Source organism: Microtus pennsylvanicus, chromosome 2, assembly GCF_037038515.1.
Source record: "Microtus pennsylvanicus isolate mMicPen1 chromosome 2, mMicPen1.hap1, whole genome shotgun sequence".
Classification (NCBI taxonomy): Eukaryota; Metazoa; Chordata; class Mammalia; order Rodentia; family Cricetidae; genus Microtus; species Microtus pennsylvanicus.
The window spans coordinates 61,093,296-61,114,034 of record NC_134580.1 but is presented as its reverse complement, the minus strand read 5'-3'; the positions used below and the strand labels follow the sequence as shown (position 1 = coordinate 61,114,034).

General features: G+C 36.3%; 1 protein-coding gene across 49 annotated transcripts in view; it reads left to right on the top strand.

Moving 5' to 3' along the window:
- Rims2 (regulating synaptic membrane exocytosis 2) overlaps positions 1-20,739 on the top strand; it is a 410,761-nt gene that overhangs the window by 257,942 nt on the left and 132,080 nt on the right. For 27 of the 49 annotated variants that reach the window (XM_075961105.1, XM_075961103.1, XM_075961108.1 and 24 more), the window contains one exon: positions 14,822-14,922. The exons of the other annotated variants lie outside the window; for them this stretch is intronic. In XM_075961105.1, coding sequence (XP_075817220.1) covers positions 14,822-14,922 — 101 coding nt within the window. The remainder of the gene's footprint in view (positions 1-14,821; positions 14,923-20,739) is intronic. 49 annotated transcript variants of the gene reach the window in all.

Sequence of the window (20,739 nt, the reverse complement as noted above, 5' to 3'; positions counted from 1 at the left end):
TTTTCTCAGTGCTGAGGAGGAGGAGGCCCACTAGCTCATCAACAGAGCTTTAGGATGATGCTTAAGGCCTCTGGTGAAAGCGGCTGATAACTATCTGCTTTTTACTGCAAAGTTTCTTATAGATGATGATGTCTGTTTGAATTTTTATAGATGCTCAATAGAAATATAAGAATATAAAATATCATTTACAACAAAAAATATTTTGATTTTCTTAAAATTTTGCATAGCAGGATGGTTATCTAAGCACATTTTTAACATCTTACTATTTATACCAAATGTAGTTAATGAAAATAATATACAATAGATTTTTTTAAGAGCCAAAATATCTGAATATTTAGCCAAAATATCTAGATTTTTGGTAAGTATGTGTGTATATTTTCTTGAGTTAGAATCAAAAACTAAAAAAAATAAAATAAAATCTTTTTCTGATTTATAGCTTGATGGTTCTTTACATTTAAAAATATTTCCTGAAAGATACTTTTACATAGTGATAAAATGGTGCCTACATTTTTATAAATCAGGTTTGATTTCATTGTAATTTGTGAAAATATTTGATTTCCTGTGCTAGAATGAGGACAAGAGCAGATGGTGAGCATGTACTTGATAAGCTCTTTGTATTTGCAAAGTCTGAAACAAAGCTCTAACCATAACTGCGGCACAAGTCAGCACTTAGCAAACAGGGTCCTTTTTGCTCTCTGTGATGGCTCTTGCCTGGCTGGTTGAATGAAGGCCCTGGTTTGCTGTCTTTAGAGAGTGTGGTAACTGGCTGTTGACTGGAGTGGAAAGCCATTCTTAAATTACCATCGAACTGGGAAGCATAACATTTGTGTCACGGCGATGATCAGATGAGAGCTACAGAAACGGGAAGTGCAGAGGGGATGCATAAAACTTCTTAAAAATTGACTCTATCGTTAACAACTTCTTACATGTGTAAAACGAGCTATACGTATACCACCCATTGCCTTCTCATTCTTACCTCATGCCGTCTCCCAAATTCTTTTCTTAATAACTCATTGGGAACATGGGTGCATGGGGACCTACCGGCTGACACAGAGCTTCCTCTAAGGGCCAGTGGGTATTAGCTTGACAAAAGATGTGATTGCTGAAGTCTGATTTGTGATTGTTTCTTTTAAATGAGACTGTTTTAACACGCACTACATATATAACTGTAACCCCAAGGAAGGCAAGAAAGCCTTCTACAACACTGGTAACTGATTCTACATGGAGGTTTGTTGATTTGCTCGATGACTCTGTCTTTCTGAGTTATGTTTTATATATACTCTTTGGACCTGTTCATCACTGTATCATAGTGACATAAATGATGAAAGTGATTTAATAGACACTTTCTGTCAATAGTAAAATCGTGCTCAAGATATATCCTTTTTATTTGCTTTATGAATAATATAAAATTTGTATTAAAGGATTGTAGGTCCTGTGCTATCTTTATGAAATAAAAACATCCTGGGTAACTGGTCATGTGTGGTGTGGGGGTCTCCTACTGAATGTCTAGTTCAGGTCTCTCGGTGAGAAGGTTGGCTCTTTGGTTCTTCATCGTTTTGATTTTTTTTTGTCTCACAAGTTCTTGGAGCATATAGCATTGACTAGAAAATTAGCCAGGTAATCAGGAAAAATGTTTATTCTGTTACTGATCCCGCCACTGTATGGGTTTTGTGACTTTGGGTAAGTTCCCTTGAACTCTCTGTGTCTTCTGTTTACTAATAATGAGTGAAATCGAGAAGAAATTGCCATTTACAGAATAATACATAGTATGAAAACCATATCAATTAATCCAGTGTACGGGAAAATGCTCAGAAAAGAAGGAAGCTTAATTAATTGCATTTCTGAAAAAAAGAGATTAAATTGAGATGTTGTATCTGTAAACAATCTTTTCTTTCTAATTCTTGCCAATTTACTTTTAACATGTTATCCTTTTAACTGTTTTGGCACTGTGTTAATGTTTTTCTATAAAATGTCATATCAAAGACTAACAATGTGACAGAAAGAATTCAGTGTGGGCCTGTTATTAATATATCTGATATTTTGTGGATCTCACAGTGTGGGTGAAATGGGCATGGAAGGGGGAACATGGCTTACTCATTTTCTATACATGTAGATGTGTGTGTTTCTGAAGGGCATCGATATTTTTTCTTGTGTTTAATTATATTAGGAGCCGCTAGCTTGAAGCACAGCTGTGAGGAGTGCCTTGTCTTGATACATGAAAATATGCTTTCACAATAAAACAACATTGCTAGGTATCAAAATTGTCCTTCCTTTTCCCGATATTTTATCTTTCAGCTTCTTCTAAGACCTCTCAGTGCTTTTCTTATGATAGGAAGATTTCATTTCTTACCATCTGTGAGAAGGAGCATTTGTTTGAAGAATTAATTACTTTAGGACTTAAAATTTAATATATTTGTATTCCAACATGTTTTTTCTTCATCACCCATAATCACTCAAAACCCATAATTCAAACAATTAGAACAGTGATTTTTAAGAATTTTGTGTATTTGATTCAGAAATGAATATTTGATTTCCATAGGAGATTATATGACTTTGTGTTAAATTGCTTCCCTGTATCAATTGTGCTAGCACTACGTCACCAATATGTTGAAATTTTTCTTTGGAAGCTTAGTTTAATGGGCTTTTTCTTGATTTCAAATTACTATATAAACCAATGTCTTTTCAAATTCTCGGGTAATAGTTAGAAGAGTATTATTTCCCAAACATATGCCCTATCCCTTCCAGCCCATAATGGTTTGCAGGGGTAAATGTTATTGTAGTAACAATCTATAATGTGACATTTGTGAAGATTTTCAGAATAGATGCTTATTATAATGGATTGTGGTCAAAAGAAATTTATCAAAATGAAGTGATAAGCTACATCCTTATATTTCATCCACTGTTCTTACGATGCGTTGTGTTATATTTTATTGTTTTGTATTTTTTTATTTAAACATTTAACTAGAGTGAAATTATGTAATGAGATGTTGGCCTGATAGACAAACGTTTTTCTGATTAACTGTAGAAACATCACAGTTTGGGTGGGATGCCGTTTTCTTTTTAATGAAATAACTCAATTTAATTCTTTCTTCAGATACTTAAATATTGAAGGCATTTTCATGGGTTTTAATTTAACTCAGTAATGTCTAAAAATGTGGACATAAACAATACTGGCTTTACTAATGTGATTTTCCTTCAGTGTCTGTATTCAAGATTGGCTGTCCTTAGATTACTAACTTTTTAGATCCTCTCCTATACACTAACTGTATTTTTCTCATTCTGCTAACCTACAGCTACTTACCTACCTTGCCATCAATCCTTGCGTTTTTTAATGCTATGACTGCCCAGGATTTTCCCTCCAAGTGGCGGGCTCTTTTCTTCAGTGTCGTGTTCCCCTGAGTTCATCACTCACACCCTTCTCCTTTGTCTATGTTCATTCTGTGCTGTGACCGCAGACCACGGGGACTCCGCAGGGAGAAGATGCACAGGTCTGTCTCGCCTACTGATTCCCTTTGCTTTGCTTTTCATATAATCTAACTTACCCTGCCTGGAAACATTTTGCCATTTTTTACTCATTTCATAAAATTTCATTTTCTAATATATGAAAATATTTAATTTTGCAGGTTTTTAAAGTATTTATTTTTCATCTTTTTACAGCAGCTGCTCCAATATGGTGGATAAAAGTAAAATAGTGAATTTCATACAATGTGTATACATTGTCTTTCTCTAACTAGAAATATAACCAGAGATATAAAAGATGCATGCATTTTTATGTATATATGTGAGTATGCCAGCCAGATTAAATTAATAAGTTAATCATAATTTACTCCCAAATTTATTCTACACTTAAAACTCGATTTGTTCCTCTTTTACATAAGTTGAAAAAAAACTTTTTAGTTATATAATAACCATCATTGTTCTAGGATATGAGGGAACCAAAGACCTAACACAGGCCTTGATTAAGTTTATTAAATTTATTTTCTTATTCCTATTAGTAATGAACAGATGAAGATAATGTGCTATGTAAACATGCCAGTATGGATGGTTTGAACAGCGCGTTCAAAAATTTACACATGCAAATAAAATCTGTTTAAAACAAATATTCAGGGGACAGCTGAAGCTGGAATGTCTATTAAACACACTTTCTCTAAGAGAACTCGCTGGAGTGCCCTGCTGGATGTAGGAAAGATCCAGGCAAACACACACAGCTGCAGGGATTTTCGGGTCTCATCCAACAAATAAAGGCAGTAATTAGTTATAAACACTGTTAATAATGTGAGAATCACAAAAAAGTGATATGATCATTTCCAGCAAGATTTGGGTTAGTTCAGAAGTAATTGTTCTAACGAGTTGTATATTAAAAGCTAGAAAATGTTGACTATCTCTATAAAGAATGTTTCAGATTGATACGGGAACAGGGAAACTGTGATCAAAGGCTTCAAGCGGTGTTAACGTAGAGACTAGCAGACAAAGTCAGCGTTCACAGAGGTTGAGTTCTGAAACATGTTAAGCAATAGGATTACGAACGTGGGTGTTTGTCTCTAGAAAGACTGTTGTGGGGGCAGTGGAAAAGAGCAGAGTAGACAGCTAGTGTTGGTCAAAGGAAGGACGTGAAGTCATGTGACGTCATGGATAGATGCAGACTTTTCAAAAATTTCTGAGAAAGAAAAGATTCTGTGAAATAATTAATTAGATATAATAATAAAGACAAACCAAAGAAAAGAGAGTATTGTCAGAGTATAATCTGATATTTAATTTATTGTGTTAGATATTTACAAATAACATAAAGAGGGCAAGCTTGGTCCCAGGAATGGGTTTCTGAGGTAGAACATACATGGCGGTTGGCAAGGGGGTGGGGGCGGCAAATAGACTTTAATGCTACAACTTTGTGTATGTGATTGAAGCTACTGAGTGTCCATGATGGATGAAGAGAGGTGTGGGACTTTGCTTTGGAACTGAATGAACATAAAAGAGATTTACATGTGAACAGAAAGTAAACATGGAGGAGCAGAAATGCAGGCCTAGAAAGAGTAAGGGTCTGTTTCTGGCTTTGCCTCACACCTGCCCACACCTTCTGCGTGCGTGCGTGCGTGCGTGCGTGCGTGTGTGTGTGTGCGCATGCCTGGTTCTGTAAGCGTCAAACAATGTTATATCAGCATGTTTCTGAGACAGCTAGTATTGTAGCATCAGCTTTCTATCCTGGGTAAGAGTAGAAATGGCCCCTCTGTTTAGAAGCAGAGGCCACACTGCGTTTTAGTGTGAAGAAAGGGATGTCAGAGTCTTCTGGGGAAACTAAGAATGTCTCTTATCAAAGCAGAAAGATTTCGAGAACAAAGGTCAGGACTTTTAAAGCAAACAAAGTGGAGTGGGAATTTTGTAAGAAGAAAATGAGTATTAAGAAGATCAGAGAAATGCGCTACATAAAGTTTTAGTGGCAGAAGGAGAGGGGAAGTTACGCTACTCTAAGGGAAAAACTCAGAGCTTCATTTAGAGGTTGTCAAAGGAGTGTGTGTGTGTGTGTGTGTGTGTGTGTGTGAGTGAGTGTGTGACAGCCAGAGGGTAGAAATAACTTGGGAGAGGTCAGAGGTTCTGAGGCAAAGAGCTGGTAATGAAGGCAGCACTCCACGGAAGAATAGATGGTGTCTAGTAAGCACACGAATTAGAAGAATTTAAAGAAAGGAGAGGGAGAATTAGAAATGATAGATACTCGTGTATAATATTCTCAGAAAATAAATTTAAAAATTCCCAGAGAAAAAGATGTTTTATTGGCTTCTGATATTGTTATGAAACAGGTTTGTTATTAGGTAACTGAAATCTGAAATCTTTCTCAGCAAACATTCCCCCACTGTGGTGGGTGATAGGTCTGTCATTGTGAGATGCGGACTCTGCCGCTGATCACAGTCAGCACACTACAGGGATGTCTTGCTCTGCACCGCCCAGAGCTGAGTTAGACTCTACAGACTCAGGCTAGCGGGGGGTAAGGAAGTCTAGTGCATTCTGTCCAAAGCCAGGAATGACAGACGGACCAGCAGAGGCACCAAAAAGAGCCTCTGACGGCGGAAATGCTGTTAGTGGGTTATTGACTAGCAGGTCAAGGTGATGTCTGCGGTAGGTAAAGTGAGGTGGTGTGAATGCTTTGCTAAGGTTGAATGAAGTGTTAACTAGTAGGTTAGTAACTTTAGGATCCTAGACACACATCTCCCATGATATTTGACGTTATTTTCTTTGTCACTATAACCTATAAATAGCTTAGCCCAAGATATGTGGGAAAATATATGGAAGTATTTTTTCTGTTATATAGTATTATTTTTAATTTATATATTTTTGTATTAGTACTTATTCTAAATTATTTATATTTGCTATTGTTTCTATTATTTGCTTTATCTGCTATATTTAGCAGGTTATTAGTTTGTGGCTACTAGTGTAGAGTGCAGTTCTCACGTAAGTGTGTGGTCCTGAGTTTTTACCACACACTACCAAACAAGCAAGCTACTGTAATTGTTAAGACAACTTTTATGAAGCAATGACTTGTTCCTAGCTTTCTGCATATTTTCCTTTTCCATGGTAGTATTTTGTTTCATTTTATTGGGATTTAATTTCTTACTCTTAAAATGTAAAGTATTCTATCTTATCCAGCCATTAATTTTATTCTTATGTTGAATGAAAGCAAACACATACACACAAATATGTACAATTTAATTTAAAATTTTTCTCTTTAAAGAGTCCTTTTAATGTTCATTATTCAAACACCTTACTGGTTAGTTGGTTGGAGATTATCAGTGTAGTAAATTTAGTGTCAAAACTGTAATGCAAAAAGCTGTGGGTTTGCCAATAATGAACACAAAGTAGGTAAAAATTAGACATAATTTTTTTCTGAAAAATAAGCTTGGAGATTTTGTCATGAAATCCTAAACTGATGGCCAAAATATAATATTAATAGAATGAGTTCCTCAGCCATTTAAAGCTTCCTCTTAATATTATAGACCAAACCTACACATTTTGTATAATTATAATAATTCTAGATTTAATGTCTTAATACTGGTAATATGTCTATTAATACAGGAATAAAAATGTAATAAAGTCTTAAAAATTCTTCTTTAAGTAGCCATATGATCAACACACTTCATTATGTTACATTAAAGTTACTCCCTAGTTACATTGATGTCATATTAAATTTATGATACAATGTAACTGACCTATAAAAGGAGAAATTATTCATAAAATTCTTAACCTAGGACTATTAGAATTCACATCCTGCAAGCCCATTTTTTCAAGGAATGTTTATAAACATTTCTTCAGTAGCTAAAGCCCACAGCCCTCTATTATACAATGTTTTGAACAGCTAAAGACTCAAGCTGTCTGAGAAATTTAGGCTGAAGTGATCGGCCCAGTCCCACCTCCAACATACCTGTAACTTACATAACACCTGCAGCACATTTAACAGCCAAAAATGGATCCAGCATGCAACGGGTGATCTGGGAAAGTGGACTGAAGGGCTGAGATGAGGAAAGCGAGACAGGAATGTAGAGATTCCAAGTGAAGGACACCCCAGACACTCCAGTCCTGCTTCAGGCTTTATTGAGGTTGCTCGATGTAACTTGCGTGGGAACTGCTGGAAAGTTAACTTCCATCCAGATGAAGTCACCTGCCCAGATGGTTATTCATCTAGTCCTTCAGTTTATTTCTCGTAAGAGTGGCCTCAGCTGGGTTTTATTCTTCATTGTTACTATCCACTTTTGAGATGTTCCTGTTTGTGGGTCATGAAGTAGGGTTAAACGGCATGACATTCTTCTTTGTACATCTGTGACCAATTAGCAGCTTGAGAAAGATGCACAGCGTGGCTGCCAGGCATGAGTACAGCTGAAAACCATGCTTCCAAATACCTCCTTTAACCGTTGGCAATAACTCTCCAGCTAATGGCAAGCCTAAATCTGACTAAAAGCCTGAATGTCACTTTGTGAAATGTTTATTTAGACACCATAAATAAAACATATAAATTGTTTATTTTCTTTTGATGTGAATCAAAATGAGTGTCTACACCCCTAAACCTCTCCTCTCTACTTCTTCCTTCTTCCTTACAATGTTGCTTCATAAATGTTATGAGTTTTAGCCCAGCTCATGTTCCAAATATATAATTACCTTTAGGAGGACAGCATGTATATTTAGAAAGAAATTGTTACTGCACTGGAAACATCATATTTAGGGTTTGCTGTCATTTAATTTAGCAATGTGTTTTTAGTTTAAGTAGCAAACGTATTCTCTACAAGTTTTCTCGGTTAAAACACCCACATTTTTCTTATTTTATGTCTTTGTTTGATATAGTATTATCATTTTATTTAAATTATGATCTAAAACCTTGGCTAATATAATTTTATTTTATACCTAAGGGCTCATAAGAGTCTTTAAATGTTGAAATGAAAAATATAAAGGAAATTAAAATGAACAATAATCATATCACAATAATTCTGCAGAACATTTTTGTTGGAGTTTGTTATATAATACAAGTTATATAATGTTATATGATAACATTAGCGTTGTTAATACGTCTAGGACGTAAAGCGGTGAAGCTCCTGAATATCCTGTGTTAGCTACCTGCCATGGTACAAAGACAAGCAGAGACAGAAGTCTCCTGCATCACTGGTACCTTTGTAAAATGAGCAGAGATGGACCTGAAGGCACATTGCTGTAGTATCAACACACAGCAGGCTGGAGCAGCGGATTGGGAATTCAAGTCCAGTTTGAAGTATGTTATGAGAGCTTATCTTAAACAAAACAGGACAAAAACTGTCTACGTTCAGTTTATCTGTTGGCCTACCTTTCCTCATCTATACATGATTTTAAGGTCCATTCTTTGTTCAATCAATTCCCTTTCCATTTGCCTTGAATCTTATTAATTATTTTCATCCCGAGAAGGGCAAATCTAGAAAGGGTTAAATCTGAATGAAACAAAAATATTATTTCTGAATTGCTTTCCTTTGATTGGGTAAAAGTCCAGCAAAGAAAAATTTATTTGCTAGTGTGTAAATGAAATAAAGAAATAATAAGAAAGAAAGGACATGATCATACTAGGTATGGTGGAAGAGAAAGTTTTTTATAGATCAAAGGGAGATAAGCAGAGACAGGGACATCTAAGAGAAAGTGGACATGACCCTGAGCCATCTGAGGACAGGGGAAGAGAAGGGAACCAGGTGCACCAGCCAGGAGACCCAAACAGGGTAGAGTCCAGGTAACCAAAATAGTTGGATTGTATAGGGAAGGGAAAGGCAGCCCCTGGAAGGGAGAAGCTTGGGGTAGCAGACTGGGTATGCCAGCCAGGAGGGCCCTGTGACAGGAGAACCTGGCAGCCAGGTCTGCTTTGATATGTTAAACAGGCACCTTAGCCCTCTGTCCAGAGTTTGAAACCTACCAGTGGGAACTCTTTATGGTGAGTTTATTCGTGGCTCTTCCTCTCTGAGACTTCATATAAGGCATATCGATTATGGTATGGTGTTCATTTATCCTGCGGTTTATTCTAGAAGATTTCAAAGTTACTGTTGGGGGTTTATTAAATCAAACATGTTAACTAATGTGATCCACTGAGATGAATTGTTTTGGCTAGAATCAGTGAATCCTCTTGGATACATTCTCTAAGTGGTGAGTATTTGGAGAGAAAGAGCTAGCCTGGAGATTGGAAATTTGGTCAATATAGTTAATTATAACAAATAAGGATCAGTATTATTCTTAGCACTTGCAGTGGTCTGTTAAATTCCAATAATGATACAAGAATCTAACCATATATTTTGTGTGTGTCCATGTGTGCTCATATGCACCTGTGTGCATCTGTGTGGAGACCAGAGGCAACCTTGGCTGTCACCCTTCAGCTGCATTCGCTTCTTTTTTTGACGCAGTCTTTCTCATTGGCCTGGAACTTGCTGAGTTATGCTGGCTGGCCATTGAGTCCAAGGTCCCAACACGGGAACTGTCAGTGTGCACCACATGCATGCATTTCTTCATGAGCTGAATTCTGTGCCTTGAACTCAGGTCTACTTGCTTGCAAGTCTAGCATATATCCAAGCTATATTTCCAGCTCAGATCCTATGTAATTTTTTGATCATTGCTAATGAAGAAGACCCTTTTGCATGTAAAATTAAACCAGTATGACCTAAATCTTGTTCCATACTTGTTTTATAAATGAAAGCTTTTTTAAAGTCGTAAGTGTTGTTAGTTATGCAGGTTAGTTCATTTTGCTCATGGCTTCCGTATGTGGAATACTGTACTGTGATCATGTGTTCACTCCCATCCACCCCTTCTATTATCCGGTCCCTCCCCACTCCCTCTAATTTCTTCCTCCTTCCATTATAGACCCTCTTTTTAGCATCATCTTCATGTATTTTTTAATTTTGTTTTTCTTTAAGCTTCACTTATGAAAGAAATCCTGTGACACTTGTTTTTCTGGTATCTGGATTATACATTTTGCTTACATAGCGTCCTCCCGTCCATTGTCTTCAAATGACATGATTTCATTTTTCTCTAGCTGACTTTATGCTACTATGTATATGTGCCATGTTTTTTATTTATTTTTCATTTGTTGACAAGTTTCCCATCTTAATTTCACAGCTTGACTGATGGAACACAGCAAACTTTATGTATGAGCTTCATTCCCTTCAACCAGATACCCACCAGTAGTGTAATTGCATCATATTCCAGTTCTCTTGTGGTTTTTGTTGTTTTGATTTTTAAAAGTAACTTCTCTACTGCTTTCCTAGTGGCAGTGTTAACTCACTTTCCCACCAATTATGTATTAGGGTTCTTTTCTCCCTGTGTTTCACCAACATTTCTTACCCCCTCCCTAAAATAGTAATAATATTATTAATGTAAAGTACAGCCGTGCTCACCGTTTTGAAAAAGAATTTCAATGTCATTATGATTTGCAATTCTCTGGCAGCTAAAGTATTAAGTATTTTTCATTTATTTCTTAGCAACTTATATTTTATTTTTGCTTTTTCATTTGTCCTTTTTTTTGAAAATGTTTGTTTAGATCATTTTCCCATTTTTGATTGATTACTCTTGTTGGGTGTTAAAAGCATTCTAGAGATCTTGAGACACGCTCAGCAGTTAATCAGACTCCACTTTACAGAACCTGCAACAGTTAGTTGTAACTCCAACTCCAGGGCATCTGATGCTCACTTCTAGCTTCCCGGGGCTCTTGCATGCGCAAATGTGCACACAGATACACACATTATTAGAAATAAATCTTTAAGGATGTTTGTTGTTTTCTTTGTGTATTCTGTATGTTAATCCTGTTAGATAAATATCTGGCAAGGACTTATCTCTCGTTCTTTAAGTTGTCCGTTCATTCTGTTGATTGTTGCATTTGCTGTAAAGAAGTTTGGAAGTTTATATGATTCAATATTTAAATTCTTGATTTTGTTCCCTAGGATTTTGGAGTCCTATTCAGGAAATCCTTGCTATAATCTTGACGAGTTCTCTTGTTTTTTTCAACTATTAGTTTCAAGTCTTTCATAAAGGTCCGTGATGCATTTTCTGCTGGTATTTATAAAATTGGAGAGGTATGGGTTTGGTTTCAATCTCCATGTGATGTCCAGTTTGCTTAGCACTGTTTGTCTGATGTGTGTTTGGGGATCTTGTCAAGAATCAGCTGCTACTGTATTGATTTGGTTCTGAGTTTTCTATTTCATGGTTTCCGTGTTTGTCTTTATCAAGTAGCGATGCTATCTCTATTGCCCATGAGTGCATTTGAAGTCAGCTATTGTCATGCATTCATCATTGGTTTTCTTGCTCATCATAGCTTTGATAATTTTGAGGTTTCTTTTGCTTATAGCTGAATTGGGTTGTTTGCTTGCTTGCTTGTTTTCTAGTTCTTGAGGACTGCACTGCTATTTTCTTGTGGATTGCATTTAATTTGCAGGGTTCTTTTGATGTTATGGATATTTTAATAGTATTAATTCTCTCAATACATAAACAAGAAAGTGTTTTTCATATTCTAGATTGTAGCAACCCTTCATTTCCTTGATATTTTCATTCCTACGTATTTCATTTTAATCTCTTGATGCTATTGTAAATTAGTTGTTGTATAGAAAACCTATTAATTTTTATGTTGATTTTGTTTCCTGTTGCTTTGCTGGTTTTGTTTATAGTTCTGTGAGTCTTGATGGAGTCTTGAGGGCGTTACAGGTGTATCATACCATCAGCAAATAAGGATGACTTGGCTTCCTCTTTTCACTGTCTTCTTCTGTTTTTGTCTCTCACCTAATTTTCTGGTTAATATGTCATTGGTGTTAATCTGACGTGTTGGACAGTAGTAATGAGAATGGACACTCTTCTGTCTTTAGACAGATTTAGTATTGCTCACTGTGGGTTTGTACAGGACACAGCCATGGTCATTTGTATAAATACCGCCCCTTGGCTGCTTTCACTGTGCCATGGCAGACTTGCAGCCAAGTTAAAGTTTGGCTATGAGCCAAATCAAAAGAATCTGCAATTCAGGACTAAGGAGCTAGCTCATTCAGTAACTGCTTGCTCTGAGGGCACGAGACTCTGAGTTCCATCCCTGTCACCCAGTCAAAGGACAAAAGCCAGGAATGGTGCCCTGTGCTTAGGTCCCTCTCACTGAGCAGTCTCACTGAGACCTCCCTGGCCTGGCACCTAACATAAAGGATGAGCTCAGGCCAATGAGAGGCCCTGTCTCAAAAGCAGGAGTACAGTGCCCCTGGAGCTGGTCCTGGGATCCAGACGTGCACACGCTCTCATGCACTCGCACAAACGAGCACTCCACCACAGGACCACGTGCACACACATGCGTGCGCGCACACACACATCCACCTACAATGTATATTAGCATTCTCTTTATACGAAAAGTCTGCCGTTCCTCCCTGCTGTCACTGGCTTCTCGGTATTCAGAAGGAACTAAGTGTGGCTGTCATACACATCTCCCACACCAAACAGTCTAAGTATTAGGAAATTCTTCTGTTTATGTGTGTGTGTTATAACTACATCTATGTGTGCTTACATTTTCTTGTCAGTTGGTATTATTTGTATTTAACATTCTATTTTTCGATTGTGATAGCAAAATGAAAATTTTTTTAAAGAATCTTTCCAAGCAAAGCACTTTCTCACTACACATAATTTTTTTCTCATATAGGGCTAATTTTTTTATTCTTTTGCTGTTGGAAAACAAATTTGTTTTATATTAGAGCACAAACAATTTCACAGGGGTAATTTAATGGAATAATAGGTATTATACTTGACTATATTTCATGTCACAGGTATTCATGTTTTAATATATCATTCAGTTTTCTGCAATCCTAAATTTATTATGGAGTCAATTATACTGTTATTAAAATATGACTATCTTAATAGTTTATTGGTTACTTACTGAAGAATTGATTTACGTTTGATGGCATAAAAATAGAGATAACTCCATCACTTGGAAGTCTGGGACAGAAGTCTATGGTTGACCTAAACCTGTCTCATCACACAGCAGAAATTTGATGGCATATTTGGAGGTCATATCATTTCATTCTTTATGCATACTTTTGCCCAAGATTTTGTTAATCTTTCTGGAAAATTGTGTTCACTTTTATCTTATTTAATCAGTTCTCCACTTAAAATTTATTAGCAAGACTTCCCTGGTATATAATGAAATTACTGCAGAGCAGAAGTAGTGTTTTATGAATCACAACACTGGCTGAGGAGAGGCTTCTGTAACTGCTAACACTGTTGCTATATTTCCAATCCCATTCATACTATTATTCCTTTAGATCAGGTAAGTATGAGATGCTTATTTTCACGGGTACATTCTTGTCTAGCTCTCTTTACTTCAGCTTTAATGTTGTGATCTTGAGCAAAGGGCATGTATGTTTTTTTGTGTGTTTACATTCCTGTCCACATTCATAGTGCTTATGAATTTACATGACAGTGTGTTGCTATAGCCACCAGTTGAACTCATTCAATTCATTTTCTGCTTTTGTATTTTTCAATGTATATATTTTTGAAAAAAATGATCTTCCCATGAATTTTCTTTATGGAAATCATACTTTTAATATGTTCCATATATTATATATATAATATATATTATATATATGTTAGGGTTAGCTAAATGAATTTAGTTTTAAATTCCAATCAGAGTTTACAAATCTATCTAAAATTGCTTGATTTTGACATAATAACCGTTACTGAAAACACTGATCTACTTTTATAATTGGCTTATCATTCATTTTTATCAGTTATATCTTCTATTTTAGTTGTTTTCAGTAGTATTTTGTATATTTACCAGCATGATGTCATCAAAAGTGCATTCCATAAACTTATTTTTAAATTTTTATTATAGAAATTTCAAATTCAAAAGTTTCTGATAACTAGATTTCTAGTGTACTCTAGGAGAACTGGCTTTAACACAAAGCCCGATTTCATGGCAGTAGTTTAGAAGTTCAGGTTGAAATTGCATGTGGGAAACAGTTAGAAACCAACGCAAACCAATTAGATTTACATGGTGGATTGAGAGCCAAAGTTCTTGTGCCAAAATTGTGTACTACCAAATACATTCTTTACGACAGAGATGTACCAGTGTATTTTATCTAGGTTTTTTCTCTTCTAATGCAAGTATATTTTATTCAGGTTGAAGGTATTATGTTTAGTAGTCATGCTTTTATTTACCAAAATGCATAGTTTAACTTAAAATATAGCCAATACATTTAATTTATATCTGCTACGTTGAGTGGATATAGCATACCAGCCTCACGTTCCTTCTTTTATACATCCTGATTAGGATTCGGAAGTAAGAACTGAAAATTAATTTTATGGGTTTTTTTCTACTTGATAGGTGCTATGGATATAGAGGAGAGAAATCATCAAATGAAAATTAACAAATACAAACAGGTAGCCGGATCAGATCCCAGACTGGAGCAAGATTACCATTCGAAGGCAAGACAATTTTCTTTTTAAAAGTTGTAAACTAGTCAATCCTGTGAAGCTGCCTAGATGAGTCAGACACAGCATACATGCAATGGCCCAGTGGGATGAAGTGCTAACGTGAATAATGTGTTTGTGTACCCGCTCATAGGGATATACTTCCCCTCCTTATTAGAATTATGGTATTATAGAACACATAAAGTAAAATATCTAAAGATCAAAGCTTTTAGATTTTTTTAATTTTATAAAATTTGTATCCCTTCAAAACAGTTTAGGGAAGTCTTCATTATTATCCTGTAGTGTGTGTGTCTGTGATTTTTTTTTTAACACATAGTTTCTCTTTTACTACTTTGGTATTTTAGTTAAATTGGGTTTATTACTGAGTTATTGGAGCAACCATATGCTTAGGAGTTTCAAAAGGTGTTTTAGCAAGTATATTTTTAAATTATCTTCTGGGTATAAGTTGAGATAAGTGGTCTAACTAGGAAGAAAATTAAAAATGTTATTTATCTTTCTTTTCATAACCTTTATATTTTTAAAGACATTTTAGAATCATATTTTTGTATAACACGAGTTTCCTGTTCACTATAATTATTGCATATCATATTCTCAATAATATCATCATTTTAGAAAAGAGTGTCATAAAAAACAAAAGCCAGGACAAAGTGAGGGAAAGTAGCTGGAGATGTTAAGTTGATGACCAAGTGTGACAGGCAGCAGAGGGGGTGGGGCTAGAGGGGGTGGGGCTACCTGAGTGGTAGAACACTTGCCTACACTAAGATGCTCTTGACACAATCACTTGTTCCGTTTGTAAACAAACAGCAAATAAATGAATCAAGGAAGCAAGCAAAGGCAAGCAAGGCAGAAGTACAGTTGGTCGAAGGAGCTGCACCACTCATATAGTCAGAAATAAGTCCTAATACCAGCACTGGGGAGGCAGAGGCAGGCAGATCTATGTGAGTCGAATGTATATGAGCCAGCCTGGGCTACAAAGTGAGTTCCAGGCCAGCCAAGGCTACACAGTGAGACCTTGTTTGAAAACAATGAACAGTAAATAAATAAATGAATAAATAAGCAAGCCAACAAGTCCTCTAGAAGCAGAAGCAATGGTTCTCAGCAGGGTCCCTAAGAGTCCAGCTCTCAAGAAACCCCTCTCAGGGTCCAGTCAAAGACACCACAATAAGCGAAGAGGGGTAAAGTCTCGGAGTTAAGAAATCTACTCATAACAGAATCTGTCTGTCCATGTTTCTCTGTCCTTCCTTTTGTTACAAACGTTCCCAGTAATATATACCCTTAAAACTCAGCAATTCCCCAGCCCCCCAGCTCCCCATAAAAAAAAAAACAGATGAAAGTTTTCACACACACATCTCTGGCTGTCAGCTCAAAAGCGGGAGTGGCTGGTGCATGTCTGGTGAAACTCCTTAATGAAGAAAGAAATAAACCATCAGGGGTTTATAGAGGGGAAAGTTAGTGCATTATTCTACATTTTTTTAGATAAAAGAGATAAAACGTTTGGATTCAGTAAAGTTATGAATAGGGCACAGATTGTATTGAAATCAGTGTGCCTCTTCTTTTCTCCCAACAAGCATAGAGGATAACTAGTAACCAGGCAACCTGTATAAATAGTCAGGCTCCTGATCTGATTAGCACCTTCACCCTCTGCTCCAGACCTATGGGCCTAGCTCTGGAGTTTACACTTATTGCTCTCAGCTGTAGAAACAAAAGACCCAGGTCTATATTGTCAGTTCCAGGGTGTGTTGTTATCGGCCACTCTGATGGTGGGTGGGTGGTTGTGGGTCCGTGGCTCCAGCAGGAAGTGAGTCTTCTCAGGTGCTGTCAATGATCTCTTCTGCTGTCCTTGAGAGTGAAACACAAGCAGTAAATTTCCTGAACTAAAATCATCAAGAACAGGGAGGTGAACGTGAGCATAAGCAGTTAGGAATAATTTAATGAAGATTAATTTAGAGTCATGTGTTCCTTGTCTATAAGTGACTTAAGACCAGGACAGCAGCTTGGGCAAGTAGTAATTCTATGTCCTTGAATATCTGTGAATATCTTAAATAGAATGATCTTGCCTTGGACCTAAACACTGATCAAATGCCTGCTGATAAAGGTAAGTGCAGGTGGGCAGATCTCTGCTTTCACCTAGGAGAGAGGAATGGAGGCCAGGCAGTGAGAAACTGTTTTTATTTAAGGGTAGCTAGGGGAAGTAAGCCCCAAAGGCATAGGAGACAGTTTTGAACTGTGGGAATTAATTCCCAAATATGTAACAAAAGGGGAGTCAGCTACAACAAAAATCTACAGCAAAAAACAGCCATTTTATTTATGAAGCAATAACGCCAAAATTTCCTTAAATTATGGTTTAAGCTATACCAGGGCTCCTGGCTCTGATAAGTCACTCGTGAAAAGACAGCTGAGCAATTACTGTATTGTTGCAGCTTGTAGCAGGTTCTTATTTGAAATACCTGACAAGTTTATTTCAGATTCTTGGAACAAAAAGATGTTATAGGTATGGCTAAGAATTTTTGTTCCCCAAAACATAAATTTGAAGTCCTCACCACTCTTATGTAACTGAATGCTTAAAGTTCCAAATTTTTATTACCTTTGAACTAAACATTTTAGGTTTGGAAAAAGCTTGAGTACTAATATAGAAGTGGTTATACTGAGCAAGATAACTTCATAGATTTCAAAGTGTAATCCCAAGGCACTGACTTCCACAGCACCTGGGGACATTTTAAAAGTGCAATTCTCTGCATCCTTCATGCCCGAGAAATATCCCTTCAGATGATTCGGACATAGACTAAAGTTTTAAAACTGTTGTTCTCCTGTGAAGAGATTCTGAAATTTAGTTTTTATAATGGAAGTAGTTGGCTAGAAGCTAGAGATGAATTATTATTAAAAATTGGAGTCTTTATTTTTAGAGTAAATTATCTTACTTTTGTAAGACCTCATATGGAGTTTGACTAACCTACCAGAGCTCAACAAAAATCACAGCGTTCCTTCTCCTGCTGCTAGGATTTTGTACTCAGCTCACTCTAAAATATCATCCTGTCACTCAGGGACAACTGCACTTGCTTCCTAGTGTGGAACTCTCCTTGCCTGGTGCACTGACTCCAGTGACCACTAGGTTAGCCTTGGTACCCTGTCCCCAGTCATCTCTAGGTTAACCTTTCTTTATTAAAGATCAAAAGAAATTACAGAGTAATTTTTCAGTCAAGATTAAGTTACTTTTAGTTTCCATATTAATAGCTTTTTAGATCAAAATTTTAAGAACCATGTCTTCTTTTGAACAAGAGGCACTCACACCTCTAGTCTTTCCTTACCGATTTTGATTTTTTTATGAGTCACTTGCAAAAGCAACTATTGGATTATGTATTTCAATATGCTATATCCAGTACCCCCCAAAAATTCTAACCTAATAAAGGAACTACTACAAAGTATTGTAAGTAAGGTAATCAATTGTTAGAAAATATATAAAGTTAGATTTTTGACTTATAAAATAATAGAAACTTTAGTAGCCTGTTTCAAAATATAGAAAGCAGGGATATCTACTGATAGAAATGAAGAAAGGTTAGATAACTTACTGTTTTAAAATATAAAAAAATTTTGACTGTAAATATAGAGAGATGAGGAAATAGCTTACAAAACAGAAGTTGGGTTATGTCATGTATAACGTAGAGAGCTTAGGTGAGCCACATTAGGAAGTTGGCTTATGTCATGTATAACGTAGAGAGCTTAGGTGAGCCACATTAGAAAGCACAGGGAGGCCATGCACACAAGCCTCAGTCATCCGCTGATCCTGGGAATGTTCTCTATAGCTCACCCAGTTTGTCAGTTTTGGGATAACCGGCATGGAGCTGAAAGCTTTCCACGTATAAAGCACATGCTACCCTTTTAGCTACAATGCTGGAGTGTTGCTGACGGTATTATCAAATTCTGTGTCGAATCGTATTAAATATTAGTCTAGTTTTTAAAATCCCTAGAATCTACTTTGTTACCCCTCTCAGGATTTCTCAAGTCTTCTGTGTGGATAATTCTAAATAACTCTTAATAAACCCACAATAGTAACAAACCCTCCTTAGTGATTCTCTTTCAAAGCATCCTGCTAAGCCAAAGTCTTTCTAGAAACATTTTTCGTATTCTCAGAAACTGGAAGCAGGCGGTATTTTTAATAAGACTATAAAGGAATATGTACATGTGATTTCTATTTAATCAGATTTTCTCATTTTTCCTCAAAGAAGAATATGACATTCCAGTCAATGTATTAGTCATGAATTTTCTCCCATCTTGAATGTGATTCCTTCCATTCTTGGCAGTGATTTATTGATTAACTTATTTTTCATCTTCAAAATTCATGTTCTCTTCTTTGGTTCAGAAACATGTAATTTGTCTTTGTAACTTAGCAGCACAAATGATAGTTGATCTGTGACTTATATAGTGATAAATTAGCATAATAATTCATAATTAAATATTAAATAGCATGGAGAATTATATAATATTTAAATATATAATATTTATTTTTGAATTAGCTTTATTTTGCATTTTGGATCATTTTCAAAACAATTCAATAAAAAGATTTGTTTTTACTATTTTACAAATAATAGCATACAACTCATTAGCACAGACTTATAATGAACCTCAAAGATTTTTCTCTATAATAATGTTCTTTTTTAGAAGACATTTTATGGGAAAAAATTGTCCATTATCAACATGATGTTATCTTCTATTATAGTATCTACGCTGTAATTTTATGATTTTACCACACACAGTGAAAAAGCAATATAACTCATAAATTGTTGCAGTATATTCAAATATAGATCAAAAACCTATAATGCACTTAACCTATAATCTCAAAGGCTGTTCTATTCATCGAGTTCAGTGAGTTGGTTCATGCACAGCCTGTTGTCAGACACTGCCTACATGTGTCTTGTCATGTGCCCTTAAGTTTCTACTTTGCTCACACCTCTCATAAACATGCGTAACATATTCCAATTAAATCCATTTAAATACAATGCGGATACCAGTACAGGTACATATTTAATAATAAGTACAATTAAAACTAAAGTTAATGGAGCCATAGATGCAAATATTTTAGACAATTTTCAAAATTGTCACAATTAATTTAACTGTTATATGTTATGACAACTAATAGAGGAGATCAGCTGAAGCTTGTTAGGAGTGCTGCCACCCGGGTGTTAGGAGTGACCACACAAGTGTGTCGTAGGAGGCCGCTTGTTTGTTTCCAGGCCGCCCAGACTCCCAAAATAATCACACAGTAACTATATTATTTACATCACTGCTTGGGCAATCACTTAACTGTATTTCTAGCTAGCTCTTACATTTAGTATTAACCCATTTCCAGAATTTTATATTTTACCACAAGGCTCGTGGCCTACTGGCATGGTTCCAGGGTGTCTGCCTCTGGCGGAGGTTCCATGGCTTCTCCTGACTCTGCCTTCTTTCTCCCAGCATTCAGTTTTCTTTTCCCTGCCCACCTATATTATGCCCTGCGCAGGCCTAAGACAGTTTTTTTTATTAACCAATGCTATTCACAAGCATACAGAAGGGAATCTCACATCATGAGTGTTTATGCATAAATTCTTGACAAGTTAAGCATAGTCCCACTGGGGCACCAGTTCTGAAGTCCAGCATGGAGCCAAGCAGACTCCCCTGGGTGGTTTGGGTGGCTTTGGCCCTTTACCGTCAGTTTCTTTATCTGTTAATAGTGTTGGAAGGAAGCTTCATGGGCCAGTGTGATGGTAGCTATAGGGAAAGATGTGCTTTGCGCTTAGTAAGTGCCCAGTAACGACACGGATGGTATTGGTTTTC